This window comes from Populus euphratica, unplaced genomic scaffold, assembly GCF_000495115.2.
Source record: "Populus euphratica unplaced genomic scaffold, PopEup_1.0 scaffold85.1, whole genome shotgun sequence".
Lineage (NCBI taxonomy): Eukaryota > Viridiplantae > Streptophyta > Magnoliopsida > Malpighiales > Salicaceae > Populus > Populus euphratica.
This window is the reverse complement of record NW_011499898.1, coordinates 281,289-306,578: the sequence shown is the minus strand read 5'-3', so window position 1 is coordinate 306,578 and position 25,290 is coordinate 281,289. Positions and strand designations below refer to the sequence as shown.

The window sequence follows — 25,290 nt, the reverse complement described above, 5'->3', positions numbered from 1 at the left end:
TGTTTAGTTTACATGACACACCTACAGACTGTTTGTTTTAAGTGTGTTAACTTTTAGTTATTAAAATACTATGGACATGTATGTTTTTTTATTTGAATTATGTATTTTAAGATATTTGGATATTTGTATTGTTTATTTTACTTTTATTTGAATTTTGTATTTTAAGATGTTTGGATATTTGTATTGTTTAAAATATTTTACTTGCGATTTTACGATTTTAGTTAAAATATTTTACTTGCGATTTTACGATTTTAGTTAAAATATTTTACTTGCGATTTTACGATTTTAGTTAAAATATTTTACTTGCGATTTTACGATTTTAGTTAAAATATTTTACTTGCGATTTTACGATTTTAGTTAAAATATTTTACTTGCGATTTTATGATTTTTATTTAAAAAATATTACTTCCGATTTTACGATTTTACGATTCGAGTTTACGAGTCGAGTTTATATTGTATGTTCCGTGTCGTGTTAAAAAAGCGTTTTTAACAACCTTGCACCCAACACACCCAAGAAAATAAGCATCCTCCCCTGGTAGGCTTGAAGGTATGAGCATCCTCTCTAAACACGTATGAGGGAATTACCATGCTATTCTTTTTTGACATGGTCAAGAAGATAACCTTTTTTTTTTTACTCACTCAAGGGATAGACCCAACCTTTTTTAGACTCACCAAGAAAAAGATCTATCTCCTTTAGGTTTAACTTAAAGAAAAAGTTTAATTTCTATAAGCTCAATTACATTTGACACCTTGAATCATAGTTTCCCTGCACTTGTTAGGTATATAAAAGTTTTTAGGGATCCATCATATTTGCATTATATATTAATATAGATATAAAGAATATTTATCATTGATTAAATGTTATCAAGATAAAATTACACTTCAAACCCTTATCTTCATTAAAAAAAAAAAAACTTGTAGGCTCTAAATATATCATAATACCTTCAAAATAAAGGTTCATAATCTTCATTTTTTATTGCATATATATTTTCATATTATTTTTCTCTAAAATATTATTGTATTTTCTATCTCTAAAAAGATATTTATTTAAATATCAGAAAGTCTTCATCTCCACCAAAAGTGACTTTTTGCAGGTACTAGTCACAAGTCACTTTGGCATACCAAACACTAACCATTTTGACTAAAAAGAATGGATACAGTTGCTATAACAAATTGATTAACCAATGGAGCATATGCAAAATATACATAATAGCTTGGAATTGATCATCCAATATAGTGAATCAATATGCAAGATATTCTCTATAACCTTCAGAGGCTCTATACGTGTTTGGTATAACAACATAAAGCCAAACTCTATTGAAGGGCTTAGTGACATCTGCGTCAAACTAGTAGCACGCTTTAACAACAATATAATCACCAAGAAAAACTCCACAAAGCTTTTTAGTGTTATCTAATAAGAGGATGAGACCACACGGGCATATTTAAGGAGATTCAACGAGGAAATGTTTAAAGTACAAGAATTGATTGAGTTAGTAGCCAAGAGTAAGGAAACATGCCCTCTAAAGAAAACTTTATGTCTTACTAAATAAAAGTTTGTTCAAAATAAAACAATTCATGTAAAATCACATATGGGTTAAAGAGGCTAGTTCGCTATGACATGAACCTCCTCATTTTTACAAGGACAATTATCATAAATGATCTTCTAAGTAAAGTAATTAGGGTATTCAAAACAATCTTAATACCACCTCCAAGAAATGTTTCCTCTTAAGAACATCTCTTATACTTATCACTCAGATCATCTCATGATATATAATCCTTGATAAAAATATAAGTTTTTTAAATATGAATGACTTAATCAAAATGACTATTTATTCTCTCTACATGATAGCCGAAGACCCCTCAAAATGTCTCTTAGGAAAGGGATAGATATAATCTTCTTAATTCTATATGCATTAATCTTCTAGGGATAAATATAATTTTTCCAGTGCTATATGCATCAATCTCTAAGAGGTGAATATGATTGGTCTCCCTAGTATAAATAGTAACATTATATAATCACTACTCTTAATAGGAAGGAGCTTTTTTGTACTATAAAAAAATCATAATGACCACTTGTTAGTGGAGGCCTTTTAAGCTCTATGACAATGCTAGAAAAGATACAAGCTCCCACTTACCAAGAACCTATAATTACCTAAAAGTATCGATTCATCCTCATTGGATTATGTATAAACACTTAGAATTTTATATAGATGATGGGCATGACACCCTTGATCTCTTAGAAATTTTTTAAGAATAGATTATTGGTCTTTTATATATGAAAGAATTTCTTTTAATCCAAATATATATTTCTCTATATTTTTCCCACCTTACCCTCTTTTTTATACAAGCAAAACTTACTACTCTACCTGAATTAGGAAATTAATTAAAGTCTTTACATATTATTATATCACAAAGACTAGAGGGCTACTGATAAACTAGGTTTATATTAGCATATCCTTACCAAAAAAAACATCAAATCAAGAAAGGTTTACGGGTATTAATTTTCAGAATAAAATTATACTTCAAACTCTCATGTTTATAAAACGACAAAATCTATAAGCTATAAATATACTATAAGATCTTCAAAATAAAAATTCATAATCTTCATTCTTTACTACATATATATTTTCAAATCATTGTTTTTTTAAATTTATTATATTTTTTCTTAAAAAAAATACTTATTTAAGTATTAAAGAGTCCACGCCTCTACCATAAATAATTTATTGTAAATATTAGTTACAATGCATTAGCAACATCATTGGCACCTATGTTCCAAGCCATATAGAATCCAAATAACAGTGTCACATATGATACGAACTTGGTTTTTAAGTCCAAACCCTGTCCCCAAGTCTTCAAACAGAAGGGAAGACTGAGAGCAGCAAATGCTATCAATATTGATATTGCAGTGGCTGGGGGATGTGGCTGTTCTTGAGGATATACCAAAGGCCCGAGCCATTCCAGGAGAGTCATCTTCCTTGTTTTTTACCGTTTCTTGATGTTTCTTGATTTGAATTCCTTCGTTTCTCTCTTCCTCGCCTCCTGCTTCTGCGAAAGAGGATATACTGGCAAAAGGGTGTGTGAGTTTAGAGTTCTCAAGTCTCAAGATGGGAAGAAAACTCTTGGTTGATCGCTTCTCGTGAGGCTTGAAAGGAAGACTTTCTTTCTTGAGGAGGCTGGATTCATTGGAGAAGAAAGAAGAGCGGTTTCTGGGTAGATAGAAATGACAGTTATGAAGGACACGGGTTTCTAGTGAGATAGTCTTTCTTGTAGAAGGTGATGGGGTATAAGTGAGAGTCATGTCTAGGAGTAAACGGTAGAGAGAGTAAAGTGACGAAGAGAGATATGGATATGGGATTATTCATGTAGATTCTTGGCCATGGAAGAATTTAGTGGCAAAAAGGCAGAAAGGAGAGTAGGTGGTGGTGGAGGAAGAATAAAGGACTGTGCATAGTTTTCTTCTTGTTATTTGGGTTACAGGGAGGGTTTAGACTTGAGAATGGATTTGGTTGCTTGCTTTGGTCGATTCAATGAGTGGTGGCTGTGCTTCTGTAGGGTCCCCACTTGTACACGCACAAGTTTGTAGTCAGAAATATTAGTTCCTTTTCTTTTTTTTTAATAGTCCGAAATATTCGTTGAAAGAAAGAAAACTATGATTTTTTTATTAATTAAGTATTTTTAAATTTATAATTGAAGTAAAATATAGAGTGACTACACCGCATATATCCACATTAGTCAACACTAATAAAGGGATTATTGTACGCGAGATTTTAGGTTAGTTGTGGGAGAGACTTGTCTTTTTTATCTGTATTTGAATTTGAGTCTTATCACGGATACTTGTTATCCCTGCGATATATTACTTTCTCATTAAACTTGCAGGATGTTTAGTGGACCGTGAGGATTAGTTATGGTGCGTATAAGCTGGCCCGGACATCCCACGTAAATAAAAAAAAATTATTTAATAATTTTTATATTATAAGAATCAATTAATTATGTACGCGAGATTTTAGGTTAGTTGTGGGAGAGACTTGTCTTTTTTATCTGTATTTGAATTTGAGTCTTATCACGGATACTTGTTATCCCTGCGATATATTACTTTCTCATTAAACTTGCAGGATGTTTAGTGGACCGTGAGGATTAGTTATGGTGCGTATAAGCTGGCCCGGACATCCCACGTAAATAAAAAAAAATTATTTAATCATTTTTATATTATAAGAATCAATTAATTATTTTTTATACAAGAAATGAAATATAATCGATTCTTTTTATTGCATAAAAAGGTTAAAACAAGTACCTAGGATGAAGCCCATACACCTAGTAGATAATTTTTTGTCTGCTTTTATGATGAAAATGCCCTTCAATACATTATAATTAATTTGAAAGTATAAAAAGGATTTTTTTTCAAAGAAAAGGTCACATCATCATTTTCAAACAAAACCCAGAATGAATGCCACGTGTATAAATTAAAAGGGCTAATTATTGAAGAAAAAAATAAAATATAAAGATTCACAATTCTAATTTTACGAGGTAAAGGTCAAAGAAATAGTGATATTTTTATTCATCAGCCATCTAGTCAATTGTAAGTTTCTAGCTCTGAGGACCAGCCAGTCTAGACCTCTAGTTTCGGTTCGGTCCTGTCTGTGACGCAAGATTTCCACTCTTCATTACCGATTTCTAGAAAAGCAGAGTTTATCATATTAATATTCTAAAAACAAAATTATACTATATTGTAAAATGCATCAAAAAATTATTATTATTATTATTATATATATATAAAGGACCATAAAAAACATTGTCTTTTTTATTTTTTATTTTAAAAGTTGCTATTACATATTGAATTAAGAACATAATCATTAAAACCATCAAATCTAAAAATTTTAAATTTAATATTATTATTAAATCTAGAACATTTAAAATATTTTTATTATTTTTATTATTTGTTATATTATTAATCCACTATGAAACACATAATACACACAATAGATTATATAGATTATGCTAGTAAGATTTAGGATTTATCGTGCTCTAGCTTCTTCTTTTTTTATAACTATTATTATTATTATTATATTTCCACTATATCACATAAAATATATGAATATTTAACTTGTGGTCATGGTCTAGTAGGAGAAAAGACTTATTTTTTTATATATTAGGATTCGATTCTTTTTATTTATATTTATCATCTCGGTGTAAATTGGTTCAGACATTCAAAGTTTTATATATATATATATATATATTGAAAGAGAATCACGATGAGACTATCACAGCCTCTCGTTAGAGCAAGGAAGAATAATTAAGACGAAGGGGGGAATGTGCCTTTCATTGAATGCAAACCATTTGGTCTAAAAGATTGAACGAGAAAGTAAATGATTCGGTTTCATTAAATATGTGGTTAGGAATCGAGCTAGCTTCTCCATCTGTCAAGTCTCAGGCGGCACAAGTCTCCATGTTCTTCCTCGATGCGATTTATAGCCAACCTTTCCTTCTTTGAGGAATCCAATTCTTCATGGTTTGAATTCCCAATTAATATTATAGTATTATGAAAAACAATGGTGATTATTTCCTTTCAATTATTAAAATAAAATGAATTAGTAATTAATACAATCCTTATAAGGTAACAACAAAATCTAGTTCTTAAAAAAATATATTAAATATTTATATAAACACCTAAAACCATATAAATAGGTTATAAATATTGAAATCTTGTATTTAATAGGTACATATATAAAAAACCTGACTTGGGAATAATCATTTTTGCCCACACACACATGTATATATATAATACTTAATAATTAAGACTTTCTAAGCCCAGATTGGAGTCTAAAAGGGCCCAATATTATTGATTTTGGGCCTTACAATGAGTAGGCTCAATTTCGCTTCTTTTCTTTTCTATCACCTCATTTCCTTCACATAATTTTCATTGTTTTCTCTTGCCTTTGATGATAGTTTAAAAGGGTTAACAGTTTTAAAGTTCAATTAGAGTCTTCTTGTTTTATTATTCCTTTACTAACAAAAACAATTCCAACCAGTGTTATTAAGTTTGGCTTGACTTGACTGGTTATACGCTAATTCAAAATTTGATTTAGATGGGATTTTAAGTTAAATTAAAAAAAATTGATCCATGTGTATGGTTAACTTGATGGGTTAACTAGTAACCTAATCAATTAACTAGAGACATAATCAATTTGATAACATTTTAGTTTGAAATCTTTTAAAATAATAGTACTTTAATTTAAAAAATATATTAAAATACTGTGAATCAGATTGATTCAAACAATTTATAACTTAATTTTTAAATTAGATCATGTGTGAATTAGTTTGAATAATTTTTATTTTAAATATTATATAAAAATATATTTTAAAATTTAATTTGTATTATTGTGATAGGTTTTGAATTGAATCTGATTGGGTAAACTAATAACATGATAAAACCAAACATATTTTATTGGATTAATATATTATTTAATTAGATTAAGAACCCGACTCGAGTAAAAACAAGCATCCTTAATTTTTCGATTCAATCCACCTAACCAAAATGAATTTTGACGTGTCATGTAACAAGTGGTCCACTCTATCAAGTGGCATGCAATGAATTAGGAATGAGAAATTTAAAGAATCTCGGGTCCAGATGGCCCCACCCGGCAGTCCAGAGAAATCGAACCTTGCCCATGCCACCTACATGAAAATCTGGAAACACCAGCCACCAGGCAACCTGTCTGGTTCGTTCTTCACTAGCTTGATCTGTCCTCTCTGGTTATCCATTTGTTTTAAAAATATTTAAAAAAATTAGTTTTTTATTTTAAATTAATTTTTTTTATTTTTTTATATTATTATGATTTTATATTAAAAATAATTTTAAAAAATAAAAAAATTATTTTGATATATTTTTAAATATGAAACACCTTAAAAAATAATAACTATTGTATTTTTAAATATCCTATTCAATCACAGCAATTTTTGAAATATATGAAAAGACTTCATCCCGAAGGGTTAGTTTTATTTCTCTTGTCTGTATGTTTGTAACCGGCCACCACTGATGTTACGTCTAGATATCTAATCTTAGTCAATTCTCATGATTTTTTTATTTTTTATTTTCAGTTGAACTATAAAAATTAAATGCTTGTTTGGAGATGCAACCGGTGGCTGCAGTGTAACCTGTGTTTTCAATTTAAAAACACGGGTTGCGTTGTAGTCGTGTCTACGTTTCCAAACAGACCATAAAAGTACTACCAGAGAACATTTACATGTATTTATCTAGGTAATTAGGGACTAAGGAATACTTCAATTTTCCTTTTCTTTTCCTTTTTATCGACGCTTTCTATTTAAGGTGGAACTTGAATGGAAGGTCATATATTCAAAGATACTAGTACATTGTCCTATATCCGGCAAATATTTTTTTTCTAAACATATAAAAATATTAAAAACATGAGGATTTTTTTAACAATATTATTAAATCATTACAAGTATAAAAATCTTTAAATTTTTTAATTTTATTTTTTATTGAATATAAACTTTCAGTTAAATTATATAAAAACTAACTTGATATAAAATAATTAATTTAACGGGTTTTAAAAAAACTCAAATAAATAATTAAAGCATCGATCCACTTATATAAAAATTTGGAAGAGTTCTTTCAAAGAAAATATTGAGATAATAGCATATTGAATGATATCGGTTTATAAACTTAGTTAGGTTTAAAAAAATTACATTATTTTTTATTTAATTATATAATAAAAATTAGATACTTGCAGTTTTAGACATCAATTCTAAAATAAATATTTGTTCGTGATCATGATAATCCTGAACATATATAAAAAAAATCATTCATAAAGTTTATTTTCTAACTAATTTAATATCAATAGATGAAATTAAAAGAAATATTTTTTAATTATTATCAATTTTAAATAAATAATCAAATTGCATCTAAAATGATAGCTAAATCATTGAGTTGAGCTTTAAAAGTTAACTTAAAAAAAAAACTTAGACCCAACTTAAATATTATTTTGTATTCATGAGTATTATAATAACTTAACTTTGCAAAAAACAAAAACAATAATAATAAATAAAAAGCAGCAACCTCAATCAATTAAAAGATATTTAATTCACAATAACTGAGAGCGGGCGAATGTAAGTCATTATAGAAGAAATTGCTAAATTTATTATTTAATCTCGTACTAATTAATTTAGATAAATCATTTAATCTTAGGTTAATATTTTAACTTTACAGCATATAAATTGAAAACTTAGGTTTAATCAAGAATCTCAACTATCAATCTATTTAATGAAAAATAATGAAATTAAAAAAAAATTCTAAATTAAAAACTTAAAAAAAAATAACACATATGAAACGAGAACAAAATAAAAAAATGAATTTAAAAAATAAAATAAATTAAAAAACTATCTTAGATGTAAAAAATTAAAAGACTTAAGATCAAAATTTACAAAAAAAAAATTAAAAAAGAATGTAGTTGAAAATAAAACAAAATTTAATAAATTAATTAAAATAAATCAAATATAAATCAAGAAAAGAAAAAACAAATGAAAAATAAGTTGATGGGCTCACGTGAAAATGTGAAGGGCCAGACATAAATTTATAAAAGAAAAAAGAAAAGAAAAACAAAAAGGAATGTCGGTGACGTATCAGATATTTAACAACCACTCGCATCATAAAAAAAAAAGGAAAGAAATAACCAAAATGAATTAAGTAATATAATGGAATAACATCTTTTACCATAAGAGTTAGCTACACTGTCGCTTGAAGACAACAGAGCTACTCCTACTTTTAATGCACGTGTTAATAATTTTTTATATTTTTTTTTAAATTACTCTACACTTAAAATCCAAGTATTATTATAAAAAAATACCTTTTTAAAATTATGAAATAACCCCTTAAATCAAGCTTTTATAATTTTGAATTCAAGGATGATAAAATAGTAATGCTATAGCAAATATATGAAATGTAAAAAAAATTCTAAATAAAAGTAAAATAATTATTTGCTTTTAAAGATAAAAAAAATCATTTTACTATAAAAAAAATAATGAAAAGATGAAGGCATCCCTTAATAATTAAAAAATAACAAATAAATTGAGAAAAATACTGTTTTAGCTTTAAAAAGAATTTATTAAAAGATTTTGCGAGAATAAAACCGTCAATTCATAATTACAACCTAAAATAAACAAAAATAAACACACAATATTTTTAGCATATATTTTAACTTTTTCTCCAGTGAAAAGCTTGGAGGTTGAAACTTACGGGAGATAGAAAGACGGGGCCCGGGGAAGGTGAGAGAGATTGAAAGAGAGACTTTTTTTTTTTTTTTTGCCCCCATCCGAGGGGAGACCGGATACCTTGACATCAAATGACATGGGTTACTTTAGTCATTGACGTAAACAAAAATTAAAGAATAGTTGTGTGTACAGAAAAAGTGGCCGTGCCTCCATTCTGTCTTGGCCGGTATCTCAAAGTGTGAACACCATTGCAGCATATTTGTTAAGGTCGGCCAAAGATTTGAAAAAAGTTTGGATTCGAAACTAGACTTAAGTAAAAAATTTAATTAGATTAAATAATATATTATATGATAAAACTAATTTAATTTGACAAAAAAATTTATTTAATAACATGATTAAACCAGATCAGAGATTTTTATTTAATAACATGATTAAACCAGATCAAGCAATATATAAAAAATCATAAATCACTCGATAATATTTAAAATAAAAAAAAATCTTAAAAAGAATAAGAATGAAATATCATAGGAAATAAAACATGTACAAATATCTAAATATTTCTAAACGATTATAAAGAGAGACTTCATATGTTGTATCAGGAAATATCATAAATATCAAATATCTTAATAAAAATAATTAATCTGAATTTAAATCAACGATCCGATCTGTGTTTTAGATGAATTCCTCGGTCGGAGAACGGACCCTCTCCCAGATTAAATTACTGTTTGTCTGAGATTGCAAAATGAGATACATTTTTTGATGAAAAATACAAGATAGAGTCAATATCACGATAACTCGGCCTTTGTGTTGACACGTGTAGCATCACACGCTTTTGAAAAATTCAGCGAAACGACAACCGACCCCCTCGCTGTAGCCTTTAAACTCAGCAATCGACCTAATTGGGTGGTGGTGTGCTGGACAACGAGGTTTCCTCAAACTATTTACAAGTGGCTTACTGGGCCCATGACACGTGTAAAAGACATTGTATGGTCAGAATTTCAACCACATACCCAAGTGGCTTATGGCTTTTATGTTATTATTAAGTTGGATTACGAGTGATTTAGGTTTTTTATTTTATAAAAAATATATTAAAAAATCCATGTGCTAGTACGGGACAACTCTATGGTCTTTGAGTTGCTTGTGAGGCTACATCCGGTTTACTTAATTTTTATTTTTTTATTTTTTATATTTAATTTGGATTTTTGTATAAATTTAATTGTTCCTTTTATTTTTACTCTTCAATTTAAAATTTAATAATATTTAAAGCTAGGCACTTAATATTTTGATTTCATATTTTAATTCTTAATCTTTTATTATTTTTTTTCAATTCCATACTTAATCTGTAATTTTTTTGTTGAATTTGATTTTCATTCTTTTTTTTTTTATTATTTTGTTCATTTTATTTTTTATTTTGATTTTATCATTCAATTCAAAGTTTGATAATATTTAAGGCTAAACCCTCAATATTTTAATTTTAAATTTTAATCCTCAACCTTTTTATTAAAATTTAATTTATTTTTTATTTTATTTTTGTATCCATAATCTTGATTTTTTATTTTTTAAAGTTCAGTTCACATTCTCTTGATTTTTATTCTTAATTTGAATTCTTTTGTATGATTTTTCTATTTAATTTAAAATTTTAGGTTTTCATCTTATTTTTTAGAAATCAATCCAAAACAAGTACTGATCACTTATTATGCGGGTTAATCCAAGTTAACCCAAGTTAAATAATTTTTTTTATATAAAAAAAGTAAAGATGACATTATTTTAAGAAAAAATAAAGAAAAATAGTCAATAATTTTTTACTCGGTCTTAACTAAGTTTGCCATAAGTTTTCAAATCAACTTGTATTTTTTATCATTTCATAATGAATCAATTCTCCCCAAATTTCTTTTCAAATCCAATCTGCTATAAATCTTGAGTTATCTAAATCATAAGTCAATTTATTTTTTATTTTTTATTAGATTATCCTATTTGCATTATTTTTCTTATGAGTTTTGACAACCATGCTGAGATTTGTTAGTAATTTCTAAAAAAAAATTGTAAAATGATTTTCTCTCTCTCGTATGTTTGGGTTCTTGGGGGCTTTTTATGGTGTTTTTTTTTTTTTTTTTTATAGTGTGGAGTTGTGAATTTTTTTTAAATACAATATACTAATAGCACTTCAACATCGTTTTTTTGCTGCATACAAAATTTAACCCAATCCACAATGAAGCAGAGAACACCTATCTAGTTAACTGTACTATGCGATATTGCTAATATCTTCCATGTTAATGCGAACACCCACCACACAAAGAATGATGCGAGAACACCCCAGAAGTGAAACCTGTTTCTGGACATTGATTCTGTGAAGCCGTGAAGGTAAGGGATTTTCCTTGTTCCTTCTCCATATTTGGGACCTACAAAATACTAGAATAAAAAAAGTGCCATATGTAACGCGAAGGGACCAAGCAAGGTGCATGATTCCCTCATCAAAAGGATAAGGAGATAAAGGTGGATATGCTTCAGCACCTTTTGAAAATTACGCAAACACAGGAATTTGGGGATATGCAGCTATGGGGAGAAGGTAGGACCCCCGTTAGCATGTCCACACAGCTGCCTTCTTTGGATTATTACATGACATAATCAATGAAAAAGACGAAGCATGAAATTATGAGAAAAGGAAAATCTTAGCCTAATCCTTCAGAATTTATCCTTAAAAAGCAGCCGACCTCTTGAAAATGGTGTTTCAGATGAAATCAAAAGGGAATTCTATGTCACACGGTTCCAGCTCGTTCCCAATTACAGATCTTAAATGTGATTAGTGATTGTAATTAATAATGCATGTAGATAGTGCTGGTTTATAATGTTGTGGTACGCCACGGCTCAAGTTACTTTTTTTAAAAATATAAATATTTAAGCCACAAAAAACTACTAAAATTTTTATTAAACTTAATTTAACTTTAACTGATTAATTTTGAACTTTTTTATATAACTTTTTATTTTTTAAAATTTAAAATTAAAATATATAAAAGTTATCTTCATGATAAGAATTTAAATTGATAAATCCATATATAAAATGTTGCCACAACTTTAGTTAAGTTTTTTTAAAAGAATATCCAAGAAAAAAAAAGCTATTAATATTATTGTTAAACTCAACCTAACTGATTAATATTGAAATTTTTTGACTTAGCTATTTATCTTATTTAAATTTAAAATTAAATTATATAAAAATTATTTTAATATAATCCATTTGAATTGACAAATCCAAATATAATTGATAAAAAATATTGGTTGATTTAAAAAAAAAAATCAAGATAGATTGTTTTTTAACTTCGATGGAGATAACCTAGCCGATTCAAAATTTGACCCAAAAAAGAATTACAAGACAATTGTGCTTTAGCTTTTTGAAAAGAAAATTAAAATGATGTTTTTTTATTGATTTAGTTGAAATATCCATCTTGTGACCCGTATTGGTTCATGAGTAAAGGCAAGGTATAATTGCAATTATTCCCCACTCTCTCTCTTTTTTTTTCTTGGTGAGAGCTGTTTTTTAAAGAAAAGAAAATATTTTCCGGGTGCAATTTGGAAAACGGCGGCCTGAGCTTCACAGTTGCCCCAGCAGGGAAGCTGTAGCCGCATGTTGATGATTGTGTTTATATTTTAGATTATTTTTGTAATTATAATTTTAAAAAATAAATTAAAAGAATATGGTTAATTATGATAGTTGAATTTATATAGTGTTTGTTAAAAATTATAATTAAAAATTATATATAATAATAAAAATATATAAAATATTTGGTGAAAATGTGATTGCGGTTGTTTTTTAAAGTGTTTTTTACTTGAAAATACATTAAAATAATATATTTTTTATTTTTAAAAAATTATTTTTAATATCAGTCTAAAAATATAAAATATATATTAATTTAAAAAAAAATAAAAAAAATTAATATCAGTGTATATCATCTCTTTCAGCTATGCTAGTTAGATTTAAAAAGATGGGGTTAGTTATGGTAGTTAGATTTAGATATTCATTTCCTTCAGCTATATATATCCTTGAAGGTGCCGTCTTGGATCACTGCTCGTGGTAATCTCGAGTTGATATTCATTTCCTTCAGCTAGCCTTCATGTCTACATTTTTTTTTTCAGTCTTATACTTCTAGGTTTTTTTTAAAAAAATTAATTGAATTTTTTTAATTTTATTTTAAAACATTTGAGTTATTTTTAATTGATCTTCTTGATTTTATTTTTTTAATGTATTTATCATAGTCTCAAATTAACATCTCTTCATTTTAGTTTTTGTTTTTACATATTTTTATTCTTGTTTTCTTTATTTTTTTATTATTCAGGTTTTTCTTAATTTATTAAATCAACCCAATCACATTCAATTACCTTCTACACGATTTTATTTTATTTTTATACTATAAAACATGATAACAGCATCTATTTATTTTTTTTACATTGAAAAAAATTAATCTGGCTCGCAGTCTGCTAATGAGCTAAGTAAGATCCGTGGGTGATAATCTTAGTGGATTAATTATGTTTCTATATGAATGCAGGAGAAATACACTAAAAGAATCTCATAATTTCTATTTTTAAGTGGATATCATCAGGAATTTTCAGTGTATTGTTCACCTATTCGTATCAAAATAAAATTCATGGATACTTATCATAATGAGTTTCGCTTTTACGTGAGTGGGAGGACAATGCACCAAAGTATCTCATAATTTATCTCGTGAAGAGAGATTATTGGATACTTCCAATTTCCAAATTTCTTTTTCATGGATAATTATGGTATTAAGTATTACTTTTATATACCGAAGGAAAATATACTAAAAATTAAATTTATTTGATACTTCATGGGTTTACTTTTGATTTTGTTATATAACAAATTAACAACACATCAAAAACATCAACACGATATTTTCTTAGGACACAAATTTTAATATTTTCATAGTGTATTAAAATTTATTTTGAGACAATGCACTTTCTCGAGTCTCTAAAGTCTTGTAAAACGTATCAAACAATTCTTTTAATTTTAAAAATAATTAATTAGTCACTAATCTATTTTTAGCTTAATTATGTCCACCTATTTCATGATCCCTTTCAATTTATCCTTTTTAAGAAATATATAATATGAAAAGATTAAGATATTTTTTTTAAAAAATAAATAAACTAAGCATGGTTGATATTGGTTGAATGATTAATTAATTAATTTCGAGACTATAAAACCAATTGATTATTTTGTAAAATATAAGGGATTATAATTTACTCTACATGCTTCTTAATTTGTGAAAAGCACTTTTTGTAGAATTCTTTTTCTTTATTTCAAATTTTATTTGAGTGTTTTTATATTGTTATGATTTGTTAATATTAAAAATATATTTTTTCCAATACATTTATAAATGATGTGACTTTTGACTTTTATCAATTTACAGTCAAAATAATTATTTTAGGAAATGAATAATATATCAATTAATAATAAAATAAATATGCAAAAATAAAATAGAATTTTTATGAAAATTCTATTTTTACATTATTTCACTAAACATTAATTTTATTTTGAAGTAAAAAATTATTTTTATTTAATAAAAAATTACTACAATTATTTAAAATATATTTTTAATTATTATATATTCTCATAAAATTATTTTAAGAACTTTTTAAGTTTTAAAATTCTTGTGATGGTTTTTAAATATATAACTATTTTGTGACAAGAAAAATATTTTTATTTTATTTCTAATTGCAATATTCAACGAGAGTTAACTTGTTGTAAGAAAAATAATAATATATTTCATAATAAAAGAAATAACACTCATTTACTAGATATAGTCATTTGGTCCTATAAAAAATAGGCATATAAAATTAAAAAAATAAATTAAATATATATAGACACACATAAATTATTGCACTCGTACATGCAATTATCTATTTATGTGAGAATAACGTCATAGCGGTAGGAAGAGCTCATTATATAAACCGTAGATAATAATAATTGTGTATTTTAGTAGTGTGTAAATGGTTTTATACAAATATATTTTTTAATATTTTTATATAAAAAAATCATCGAATTTCTAAACTAAATGTAACGAGTTTCTTTATTTATTAAAATAAAAGAGTCCGGCCTCGATAGAAGAAAGGACAGAGGAGGAAAGCACATGGTGCTTTGCAGAAGCTGCGAGCTCTTCTTCTTCCTCTTCTTCGTCTTCGTCTTCTTCTTCTTTTTTTTCATAACAAAAAGCTTGTGGGTTATAATAATTATCTGAGTTTTTTTTTCTTCTCCGAAAACCACTAAGCACGCGCTTGCCTAATACTTGGAAGCATTGCTATTAATGATGCGAACAGGGAAAAAAACAATAAGAAAAAATATAAAGCTAATACCAAGAAAACTTTAATTTTGATTTGTATTTATCTGTGAATAATTATATCAAATTTGATATATTTTCTTAAGAAGTTTTACATTTCTTTGAATAGTTTAGAATCCAACATCTACAAGGGAAAAAAAAATCAAAATTATAAACAGAAAACATAATATACAATCTAAAATTAAGTTGGAAGTAAAAAATATCTAAAACTGTATACTTCAAAACCTATTTTTATATTATATTTTCGATACAATAGAAATAAGTTTTTTTTAGAGCTTAACTTAATAATAATCTATTTGGATTCTGAAAATGTGTTAAACGTTACGTTTGAAGTGTATTTTTTTTTAAAAAAATATTTTTAATTTTAACACATAAAATAAAACAAAATTATTTTTAAAAAATAAAAATAAAAAGAAAATTTTTAACCTCCATCCCAAACGCCCTTTTAACAAGCCTGTTGTAGACCGACGACAAGGAGTCAAAAAAGTCCATGGTTTGAAGTTATTTAACTTTACTCTTTATCCACGATTGTGGGCTCTCAAGGAATCTTAAGTGACGTAAGCTGAGCCCCACACTCAAGTTTCACCCTCCCTGAGCAAGGAACCATTTCTATAAATACGGGAAGAAGAGTTCTATAGTTAGGCTTGAAGAGGCAGCTCTAAGGCAACTAGCTTAGCATCTTCCTTCAACCTCTTCGCTTCTCAAAGCCAGGTAGCTCTCTCTCCCTCCTTCTCTCACTAGATCGACTGGACCCCATATCTCTTATTACTCAAGTATGGTCGGACCTTCACTTGACGCCACCAAGCTTCACCTCAAAGCCCCCGCCTCTGCCACCGCCACCATCAAGTTCCTCTGCAGTTATGGTGGCAAGATCATCCCCCGTTTTCCGGATGGTAAACTCCGTTATCAAGGTGGCGAGACCCGTGTCATCGGCGTCGACCGTTCCATCTCCTTTGCTGGTCAGTGTTTTCTATATGAATTTCCACCATCTCCCCTTTCCTTTTCTTTTGGTAATTCATTTTTTTAGCTTTACCTGTATCAAATGTTATGCTTTTGTTATGTATGTGTGTGGATATATGATGGAGTAAGTGATATGGGGTGGAATATTTTTGCATGTGTGGCATACAGAGTTATTGTTGAAGCTTGGAGAGTTGTGTGGCACATCAGTGAGTCTCCGTTTTCAGTTGCCAAAAGAAGATCTAGACGCTCTGGTATCGATCACCTCGGATGAGGATCTAGTAAATCTCATCGAGGAATACGATCGAGCAGGAGCAGCAACACCGACTGCATCCTTAAAGATCAGGGCTTTCCTTTCGCTCCCGAAAAAAATATATTCTTCCTCTTCCAAATCATCCTCCTCCTCCTCCTCCTCCTCCTCCTCCTCTCCACCCTCTAATAGCTATGGTGGTGCCACCATTGCTTCAACTTCTACCACTCCAAGGTGCTACTATCATCAGATGTCGAAGCCAGTAGCGTTTTCTTCAAAGAAGAATACTCCTCCGCCTCCTCAGTATCAATATGGTTACCATGCTCATGGGAATCCTGGCCATATCTACCTTGTTCACAACGGGAATCATTGGCAATAACTGCAGACTCAAGTGAACTGAGACCGGACATATTTGGCATATATAAATGGGAAGAACAACGTATAATATAACTAAAGAAAAAGAGAAATGGAAAGGGGAATACTGGAGCTTGCAATAGATAATATGATCATGAGATATATGTATTTGGTGACTGTAAATCGTTAAGAAGGGATTCGCTTTTTTTGGTCCTGAAAATGAATGAATTTCCAGTCCAATGTTTTCATTTGGGTTCAAAAGCTTTTTGTGATGGTGGGTTTGGGATCATCTTTTCCAGCACTACCGTGCATAACAGCTCTTAATTTCTTTCGTTCCTTGCCAATTCCATTGCCCATTCACGTCCAGTAGATGCCTTATGTTGTTTGCAAGATCCTTCCTGGTCGCGTTGGGTGCCGTGCTCTCCTCCTTATCCATTATTTTTCTCGTGGCTTCGTATTAACGTGCCCATCACCCGTCATTTATGTGTTGCTGCGTTATCGATCTGTATCGTCTTCCCTTGTTCGCTTTTCATAGTTCCCGTTGCGAACAGTTTCGTTCTCTGTTCTATTTTTGGCGTGCCATGGTTCGTGTCTGTTTTCAATACTTTACTCTCTTTTTGTTCTATCTGATTTGTAATTGATTTTCACTTGGTTTTCTAATCATTCTGTCGATCATTTTGAATTGCAGGTTGAACACGAGGAGCTTAAAGGTATCAACATCCAAGATACAAAAAACCATTTTAATGGAGGAATCCATATGGTGCGTGTAAGTGTAAGTTCTTGGGCGTTTTTTTTGTTTTTTCAATTCTCACACCATCTCATGATCATTCCCAATGTAATAATATAAAAAATAAATAAATAAACATTTTCATATCCTTTTAAGTTAAAAATCACTTTTGAAATTTTAATTCTGATAATATATTCCTGGAAGACAGCACTCTTCATTTTGCAACTCCATTAAATAATCTTTCATTTATGATTATTGAACATTTGGCTCCTCCAATGTCGATTTTCCTAGCAATACAGAGAATTTAGTCATTTCCCTGAATTGAAGATGGTCAAATCCCCATTTTACGTGCTTAGTTAGTGCTCTGAGCAGGTAATCATCATCTTCAAATTTCAACATCATTATCTTTCCGACTTCATATTTTAGAAGCTGCCGCAAGCTAGTGTGATATGATATTTAATCCCTTGTTTTCTTCTATAAATGGTTTTCTTCCACTTTGTGATTTGTGATAGACTGACAATGGTGATAGTGAATCATGCATGGGTCCATAGCTAACTGACCAGATACAACCATGGAGTAATAATCCACAGTTTAAATAAAAAAACATATTTTAAATATATATATTTTAATATTTTTACTTTAAACTATATTTCTTTTTAATGTTTTCAGGTCTAATATTTTAAATAAAAAACATACCGCTCTGACGCAGGAATGGAAGAGGATTAACTTTGGGGAGAGCTGCGAGAGTGTCCCTTCCCATTGGCGATGGCAGCTTATAAACATATTAAATGGAAAACATATACAATATTAAAGAAGTGATAATTTAAAAAAAAAATTATTTGGAAGGCACAAATTAAGAGGCCCTTGTCAAGCTAATGATTTTATTCCAAGAAAATAGTTTTCTTTTTTTAAAAGAAAAATAACTTCAGCAGATATTTTTTTCTTTTAATCAGCATGGTTGAAAAAAGTTACAAAAAATATCATAGTTTAGATAATTATGCTATTAAAAATAGCATGATCAATAACATTTATTATCCGTAACAAGAAATTAATTTTTTTTTTGATATTTGCATAACTAGTAATAGAGCAACCTTTTAAATTTTTGTAAGGTTTATGCTATTTCTAGTAACACAACCATTTAAATATTAATCGAATAGATTCAAATTGATTATTTTTTTCTGATATAGTGAAATGTACTAGTTTTGCAAGCAAGGAAGAGCACTCACAAGAAAGGATCTCCACACACTTTGCATTCAAAGGAAGATATTCTAATAGCACACATTGATTGGAGATGCTCGCTCTAATCCTGTGAGCCAAGCAAAGGAGTTGAAGGGGAGTCCCCACCACCATGTGCAATCTTTTCCTTTCCAAATGATCAAATCAGACGCCGTTGTCACCGTCACCCAGACAACGAGCCAGGAGTCGTTTTCAAAGAACGAATGGACCAGCACCACCATATCTCCATAAGAACTTAAAGAAATGGCTATCTCATGGATCCCACAAAGTCAATAATCCCCGCTTGTGAGACTGTAAGGAACATGGGAATGCAGTGGGAGGATTTGAAACTGACGACGACCGGCCTGGATTGCTGGTGGCCTGGGCCATCCTTGAGAAGGAGAGCGAGCAAGATGAGTAGTATGATCTACAGCGAAGAGATAAAAGAACAGAGACGCAGGAGAGGTAGGAAGCTTCAAGACGGTTTTTGGGTCAATGCTTGCAGGGTTCTTGTACCTATGGTGAATCTCATGCTTAGAACATTCCTTAACTCTTATTGATGTTGCTATTCTATGTATTTTTATCTTCCTTGGCTGGTGAGTGGCGTGGTAAATGTTATTTGTCAAGTATAAAGAATTTGATATTTGTGAAATCTAATAAAATATTTAATGAAAAAATTAAATGGAATCCAATAAAAACGGCAACATGAAAATAATAGAATATAAATAAAGTGTGTTTTTTGAAATATATTACGATTTTAATTGAAGATTAGCTAAAAATTAGAAAAAGCGAGGAGAGAGATTAATTTGTTCCACAGTCATTTGTATTTATTTCAAGAATTTATGTACTATGATTTTTTTTCCCGGAAGATGGTATGATTTGAATTTGTAATTAACTAAAATTAATGAAAAATAAAAAAATTAACTGTTTTTATTGTTTTAATAGTAACTTGAATAATAATAATAATAATCAGTCTCCAGCCATTTAGATTTTACAGAAAGCTTGGCTCCACTTTACACGGTGCTTTAGGCTCCGATACTACGTTCTTAAGATTTTTTATTTTTTCAGTTACAAATAATTTTATTTATATTTTAAAATTATTTTAATATAAAAATATAAAAATAATTTTTAAAAAATAAAAAATATTTTAAATTACAATCATTCTTATTGCAATCATAAATAGTACCTTAGTTAACAAACGGCAAAAGTAAGTTCTTTTTTATAAGCCAGCCTATAAGTTGAATTGTATTTAACAGTCAAAGTTTGACTGAACGATTGAAATTTATCAATATACCTTAATTTACCTAATAAATAATAGTTTTAGCATATAATAAATTAAATTAATAGTTCAAGTTTTATTTTGCTACAACCTCAACCATTCAAGGGTAGAATATAACATGAAATCGAGATTTATTACCGTTCCCATTTAAATAAAAGCAATCATATTAATTAGCATAGTATTTCAATAAATTCATATGACAAAATATTTGCTTATTTACAAATTAATCATCAAAATCAGACTATCTTATGCATTCTGTATTGTTAAATAACATAGTTAAGAAGAGATTACAAAAAGCATATGTATCTATAACTCTCTCTTGAATGTGACTTTGAAATTGATAACTCATAAATTAATTATGTAATCGATGAAAGAAGATGTATTTGTGTAATTTAAGAATCTAATGTTAATAAGTTAGTGAGAGATTAAATGTGTAATTTAAGAATCTAATGTTAATAAGTTAGTGAGCAATTAAGCGATTAAAAAATTAAACATGGTATTACAACCAATCGTATACCCAATGATGGAATCCCTAACTTATAATTTAGAGATGATAATTTTACCCGTCATACCAATTTCAATTACATTATATTTTTATTTAAAATAAAAAAAATTAGATAAAATTTCAATTTCAATTAAAAATAATAATTTTATCCATCATATTAATTTCACTTAGATCATATTTTTGTTTAATTTATCTAAATAAAACAAAATTTAAATAAAAATCCAATATAGTATTAGTCGGCTTAGATGTGAGATAAGAGTTCACTCAATTTGTACCAATCTAATATTTTTACTATGTTGATATATATATATAATTTTTAAACATAAAAAACATATTGAATGGTTCATATATACAAACCGTACTAATCACCAATAATTTTCTGAATATTATTATTATTATAAGGTGTGATATTTTGTCTGCTTCTCATTATAATATCCATGAGCAAGTTGGCATCAAGCATTGGCGTCCTCTTGTTTTAATCAGCAAAAAGTCTCAAGCTGCAATCCAATCAAGGAACAAGAATAACCTCTGATTGTTTTCTTCATCCTTCAAGAAGACGGAATTCTATACATGCTGTGTAAACGTTCTTAATCTGTTTTTGCTGCTCGTGATTGGTTTTTCTTGATATATGCTTCTACAATTTACCCTTTTTATTTCTGGTTACAATTATCTTCCGCCCACCAAACTAAATGGCTGTGATCGAACTTGAGTCACGGGGGCAGTAAACCGCTAGATGATTAGCCGCGAGACCACCCTTTGGGGTTTTGCTGGTGAAACACGCAATAAAGATAATATTGTTTGTCTCTGCATCTGTTGAGTAGGCGATGTCTTGTCGTTTTGATGGAGGACTTGCGTGAGGATTTGAAGCTCATGTTGTACAATAAACATACTTTTGACATCAAAGTGGATCAATCTGATCCTTTTTATTTACGGTTCTGCATCTCCACCCAGTGTTTTTAGTGCCTGATGATACGAATTTCTTTCAAACTACTGAAATACCTCTTCACGATAGTATAAAGATATCTTCTGATGCAGCTAAGCAGCCTTCTGCAGTAAGAGTTGCTTCCAATTTTCCTAATTCTTCTCCGAAGCACAGCAGCCGCAAGGGAGCTCAAAGCTGTAGTGCTGCCTATAATTGGCTATGCATGCCCTTCTAAAAGCTACTGGATTAGCGATAACACAAGCAGGCTATTTCACAGTGCTCTATTCATTGCAACGACGGTTTTGGGATATATCCCACAGCGGGATCGATTCAAGTCCAAAGCGGAAGAAGTAGCCATTGCTCTATATTGCCATAATATTAATCTGTGCAGTGTACAAATCTGGGAAATGACGCTGCATGTGTTAGGTTGAATCATCCTGCTCCTTACAGATCCGCATGGTTAACCAAGAAAGTTAATGACCATGTTTCATTTGCATGTCTGTACTGTTGAGAAGGAGCATTGGAACTCCTGTTTTATTTTGTTAATGTTAAAAAATTAATTTAATTTAAAATTTTAAGTTATGTGGTGATATTTTAAAATATAATTTATATTATTTAATATATTTTTTTAAGTAAAAATTTTCTGAACTTTAAAATTATATAGATAGATATTATCATATAACACATTATTATATATTTAATTTTTATCAAATTGATAAGATAAAGATAATGAGATTTTAATATTTTTATTTTAAATATTAATATATTAAAATTATAAAAAAATAAAAAAATAATTTAAAGCAAAACAAATCTTAAAAATTCACGAAAAGATGGTGCAATCACCACTCCAAACAATCCCTCGCCAAGATGTTCGATATTACGCTCCACGATCACACACTCAAATTGAATATAAGTTTGAATTCCAATGAAAATAAATTTCTCTCTCTTCTTTATTTATTTATGATTTTTTAAGAATTAAGAATTAAGAAATATTTGTACACAATCAATGCTCAAGATTGTAAAGTGAACAGGGGAAAAGTAAAAGAGGTAACTGGGTGAATAAAGTCACCACAGCACAAATCACCCTACCCTGAACCTAGCTAGCATCATGATGTGAATAGGAATATACGGCCACGGTTTAATTTTCTTGATTCACAGCTGTCAAAATAGTCATATCGATTATTTTTCTTTAGTTAATTTGCTTAAGTAACCCCAGTGTTCTTTGAATTTACTCAATTAAACCCTTTTCTCCAAGTTTGTTCAAATAACCCCAACCCAGAGAACAAGGCAACTATTTAAAAAATGTCTAAAATATACCTCAAGAAATTACAAATTCAAAGAACACTGATAATGGATGCTTTGGCATGCAAGACCTTACCTTGGACGGGAGGATTTCCAAAGGCTTTGGATTGTTTTCGGTCATTAAAATAGGTGTCCTCGCATGCAGGTGGCAAGGCTGCCGACGGTGCAGGTGTCAGATAAGGAGTGACGGATATGGACGGAGGTGGCATGCACGCATGAAGCCGCTTGCAGGCTGGGATTGAGAACGTTGAAACGGATGATCAAGTCCTCTGATGATATTAGAATTTATTTTGGCAGAAACGGAAAGGGTTACAGAGCAATAACTCCTGCAGGCTTTTAGTTTCAACTAAGAGAAAGCATATATATATATATATATATATATATATATAAACCAGAGAAAACAACAACTCAGAGAATAAAGATGGTTTGATTTGGAACAAACTAGTCAAGAGAGGTCTGTAAGAGCTGAGTTATCGAGGATGCTGCCTCCTTTTCTTTTTTTTGGATAATTGCGAATCATTCCCCAGCATATAAATAAATTAAATGTGTTTAGTGTGATGAATAATGTTTTTTATATTAAAAAATATATTAAGATATTTATTTTAGATTTTTAAAATTTTGGATAATAACACATGATAATTAAAAAATATTAATTTAATATTTTATTTAATATTTTTTAAGTAAAATTTATTTTTAAAATGTACACAAACACAACTTCAAAAATAAAAATAAAATGTATTTGATAGTGTTTTATATTATGATGGTGGTTATTTTTTAAAAAAGATATTTGTTTAGAAATAGATAAAAATAAAAAATATATATATTTTTTAAAAATTATTTAAAGTAAAAAAATTTAATTATTTTAAAAGCATAGTGAGAACAAAAATTAAAAATGTTTGGAAGAGTAATTGTGGTTGCTATTTAAAATGTTTTTTATATGGAAATATATTGAAATAATTATTTTTTTATTTTTTTAAATTTATATATTAAAATAATTTAAAAACATTTAAAAATTATTAATAATAAAAATATGAAAAGCAAATTGAAACAGCAAAAGTTTCAACCTTTGAAATATTTGCTAATCTCTACCCGTTCTTTGTCTGGTCTTGTACGGTATTCCTTACACACACTTGTAAAAAATGACTTATCAATTAATCTTTTCACTATCAACTTAAAAATAAAAATAAATAAAATTTTTACCTTACGTGAAGTTACAGAGAATGATTAACATCTTTGAATTTTGAAAATTCTAAATAGATCAACATTTTTTTTATTTTTTTAATGAGAAATAAGTAACATATTCACTTAGCTTTTGCTTGGTTTTTCATTTTAGAAGTGTTTTTTAAAAAATTTAAATTTTTTATTTTTTTATTTTAAATTAATATATTTTTTATATTTTTAGATTATTTTTTATATTAAAAAAAAATATTTTAAAAAATAATTGTTATTACACTCTCAAATATCATCTTATCTTATTCATATGAAATTACATTTCTAGTATAGTTGTTAGAAAGTGAGGTAAGATTATTTTTTAACCTCATTCAACATTTAAAATTTGTTAATATCGTGATTATATAATATCTATATATATAAAATAAATTTATATTTGAGTAAAATGTAATTATTAAATAAAGTTTGTTATGAAGGTAATTTAATAGGATAGCTGAAAATATAGTAAAAGTTATTTTTTAAAGTTTTTATTTTATAAATACATTAGAATAATATATTTTTTATTTTATAAAATTTATTTTTTTATTAGCATATCAGAATAATTTAAAAATATCAAAAAATAATTTAAAACTAAAATAACTTAAAATATTTGAAAAACATGGTTTGACAGCAACTTCAAATAAAGCCTAAATTTCATATCCTCAACTACTGTTGATGCTCCTTTATCAGTAGCAACATCCTTTTTTTCTTTTTCTTTTTTCCTTCTTTTTACTTTATTTTTATATCAACTAATTAAGATTAATAAATGTTTTCTCTTTATATTTTACTAGTTATTGGATCTGCATTTCACCAAAGTCCAATAATCTTTCTAGAAAAAAATATAAATATACAAGCTTTTTAAATGTGTTTTCTTAAAACAACAATCCTAATTTTAAATAAAAAATTCTATGTGTCATAACCCAATTTTGACCCTTTAAAAAGAAGAAGGGAGGACGATTAGAGAAAAACCCTAAAAGAAAAAACCTGAAGAGGAGGCCATT

At 28.4% G+C, this 25,290-nt stretch overlaps 1 protein-coding gene across 3 annotated transcripts; it reads left to right on the top strand.

Annotated features, from left to right (window-relative positions):
* Positions 1-16,198: 16,198 nt before the first annotated feature.
* Positions 16,199-19,658, top strand: LOC105132333 (uncharacterized). Of its 3 annotated transcripts, none has more exons than XM_011035774.1 (4): positions 16,199-16,528; positions 16,698-17,714; positions 17,819-17,890; positions 19,045-19,658. In XM_011035774.1, exons 1-2 carry the CDS (start codon positions 16,345-16,347, stop codon positions 17,153-17,155), a joined length of 642 nt encoding a protein of 213 aa, XP_011034076.1. In that variant the 5' UTR covers positions 16,199-16,344; the 3' UTR covers positions 17,156-17,714; positions 17,819-17,890; positions 19,045-19,658. The 3 variants fall into 3 exon arrangements, with proteins under 3 accessions (XP_011034076.1, XP_011034075.1, XP_011034074.1); XM_011035773.1 differs by having other exon boundaries at positions 17,819-17,902; positions 19,058-19,658; XM_011035772.1 differs by having other exon boundaries at positions 17,819-17,902.
* Positions 19,659-25,290: the final 5,632 nt, after the last annotated feature.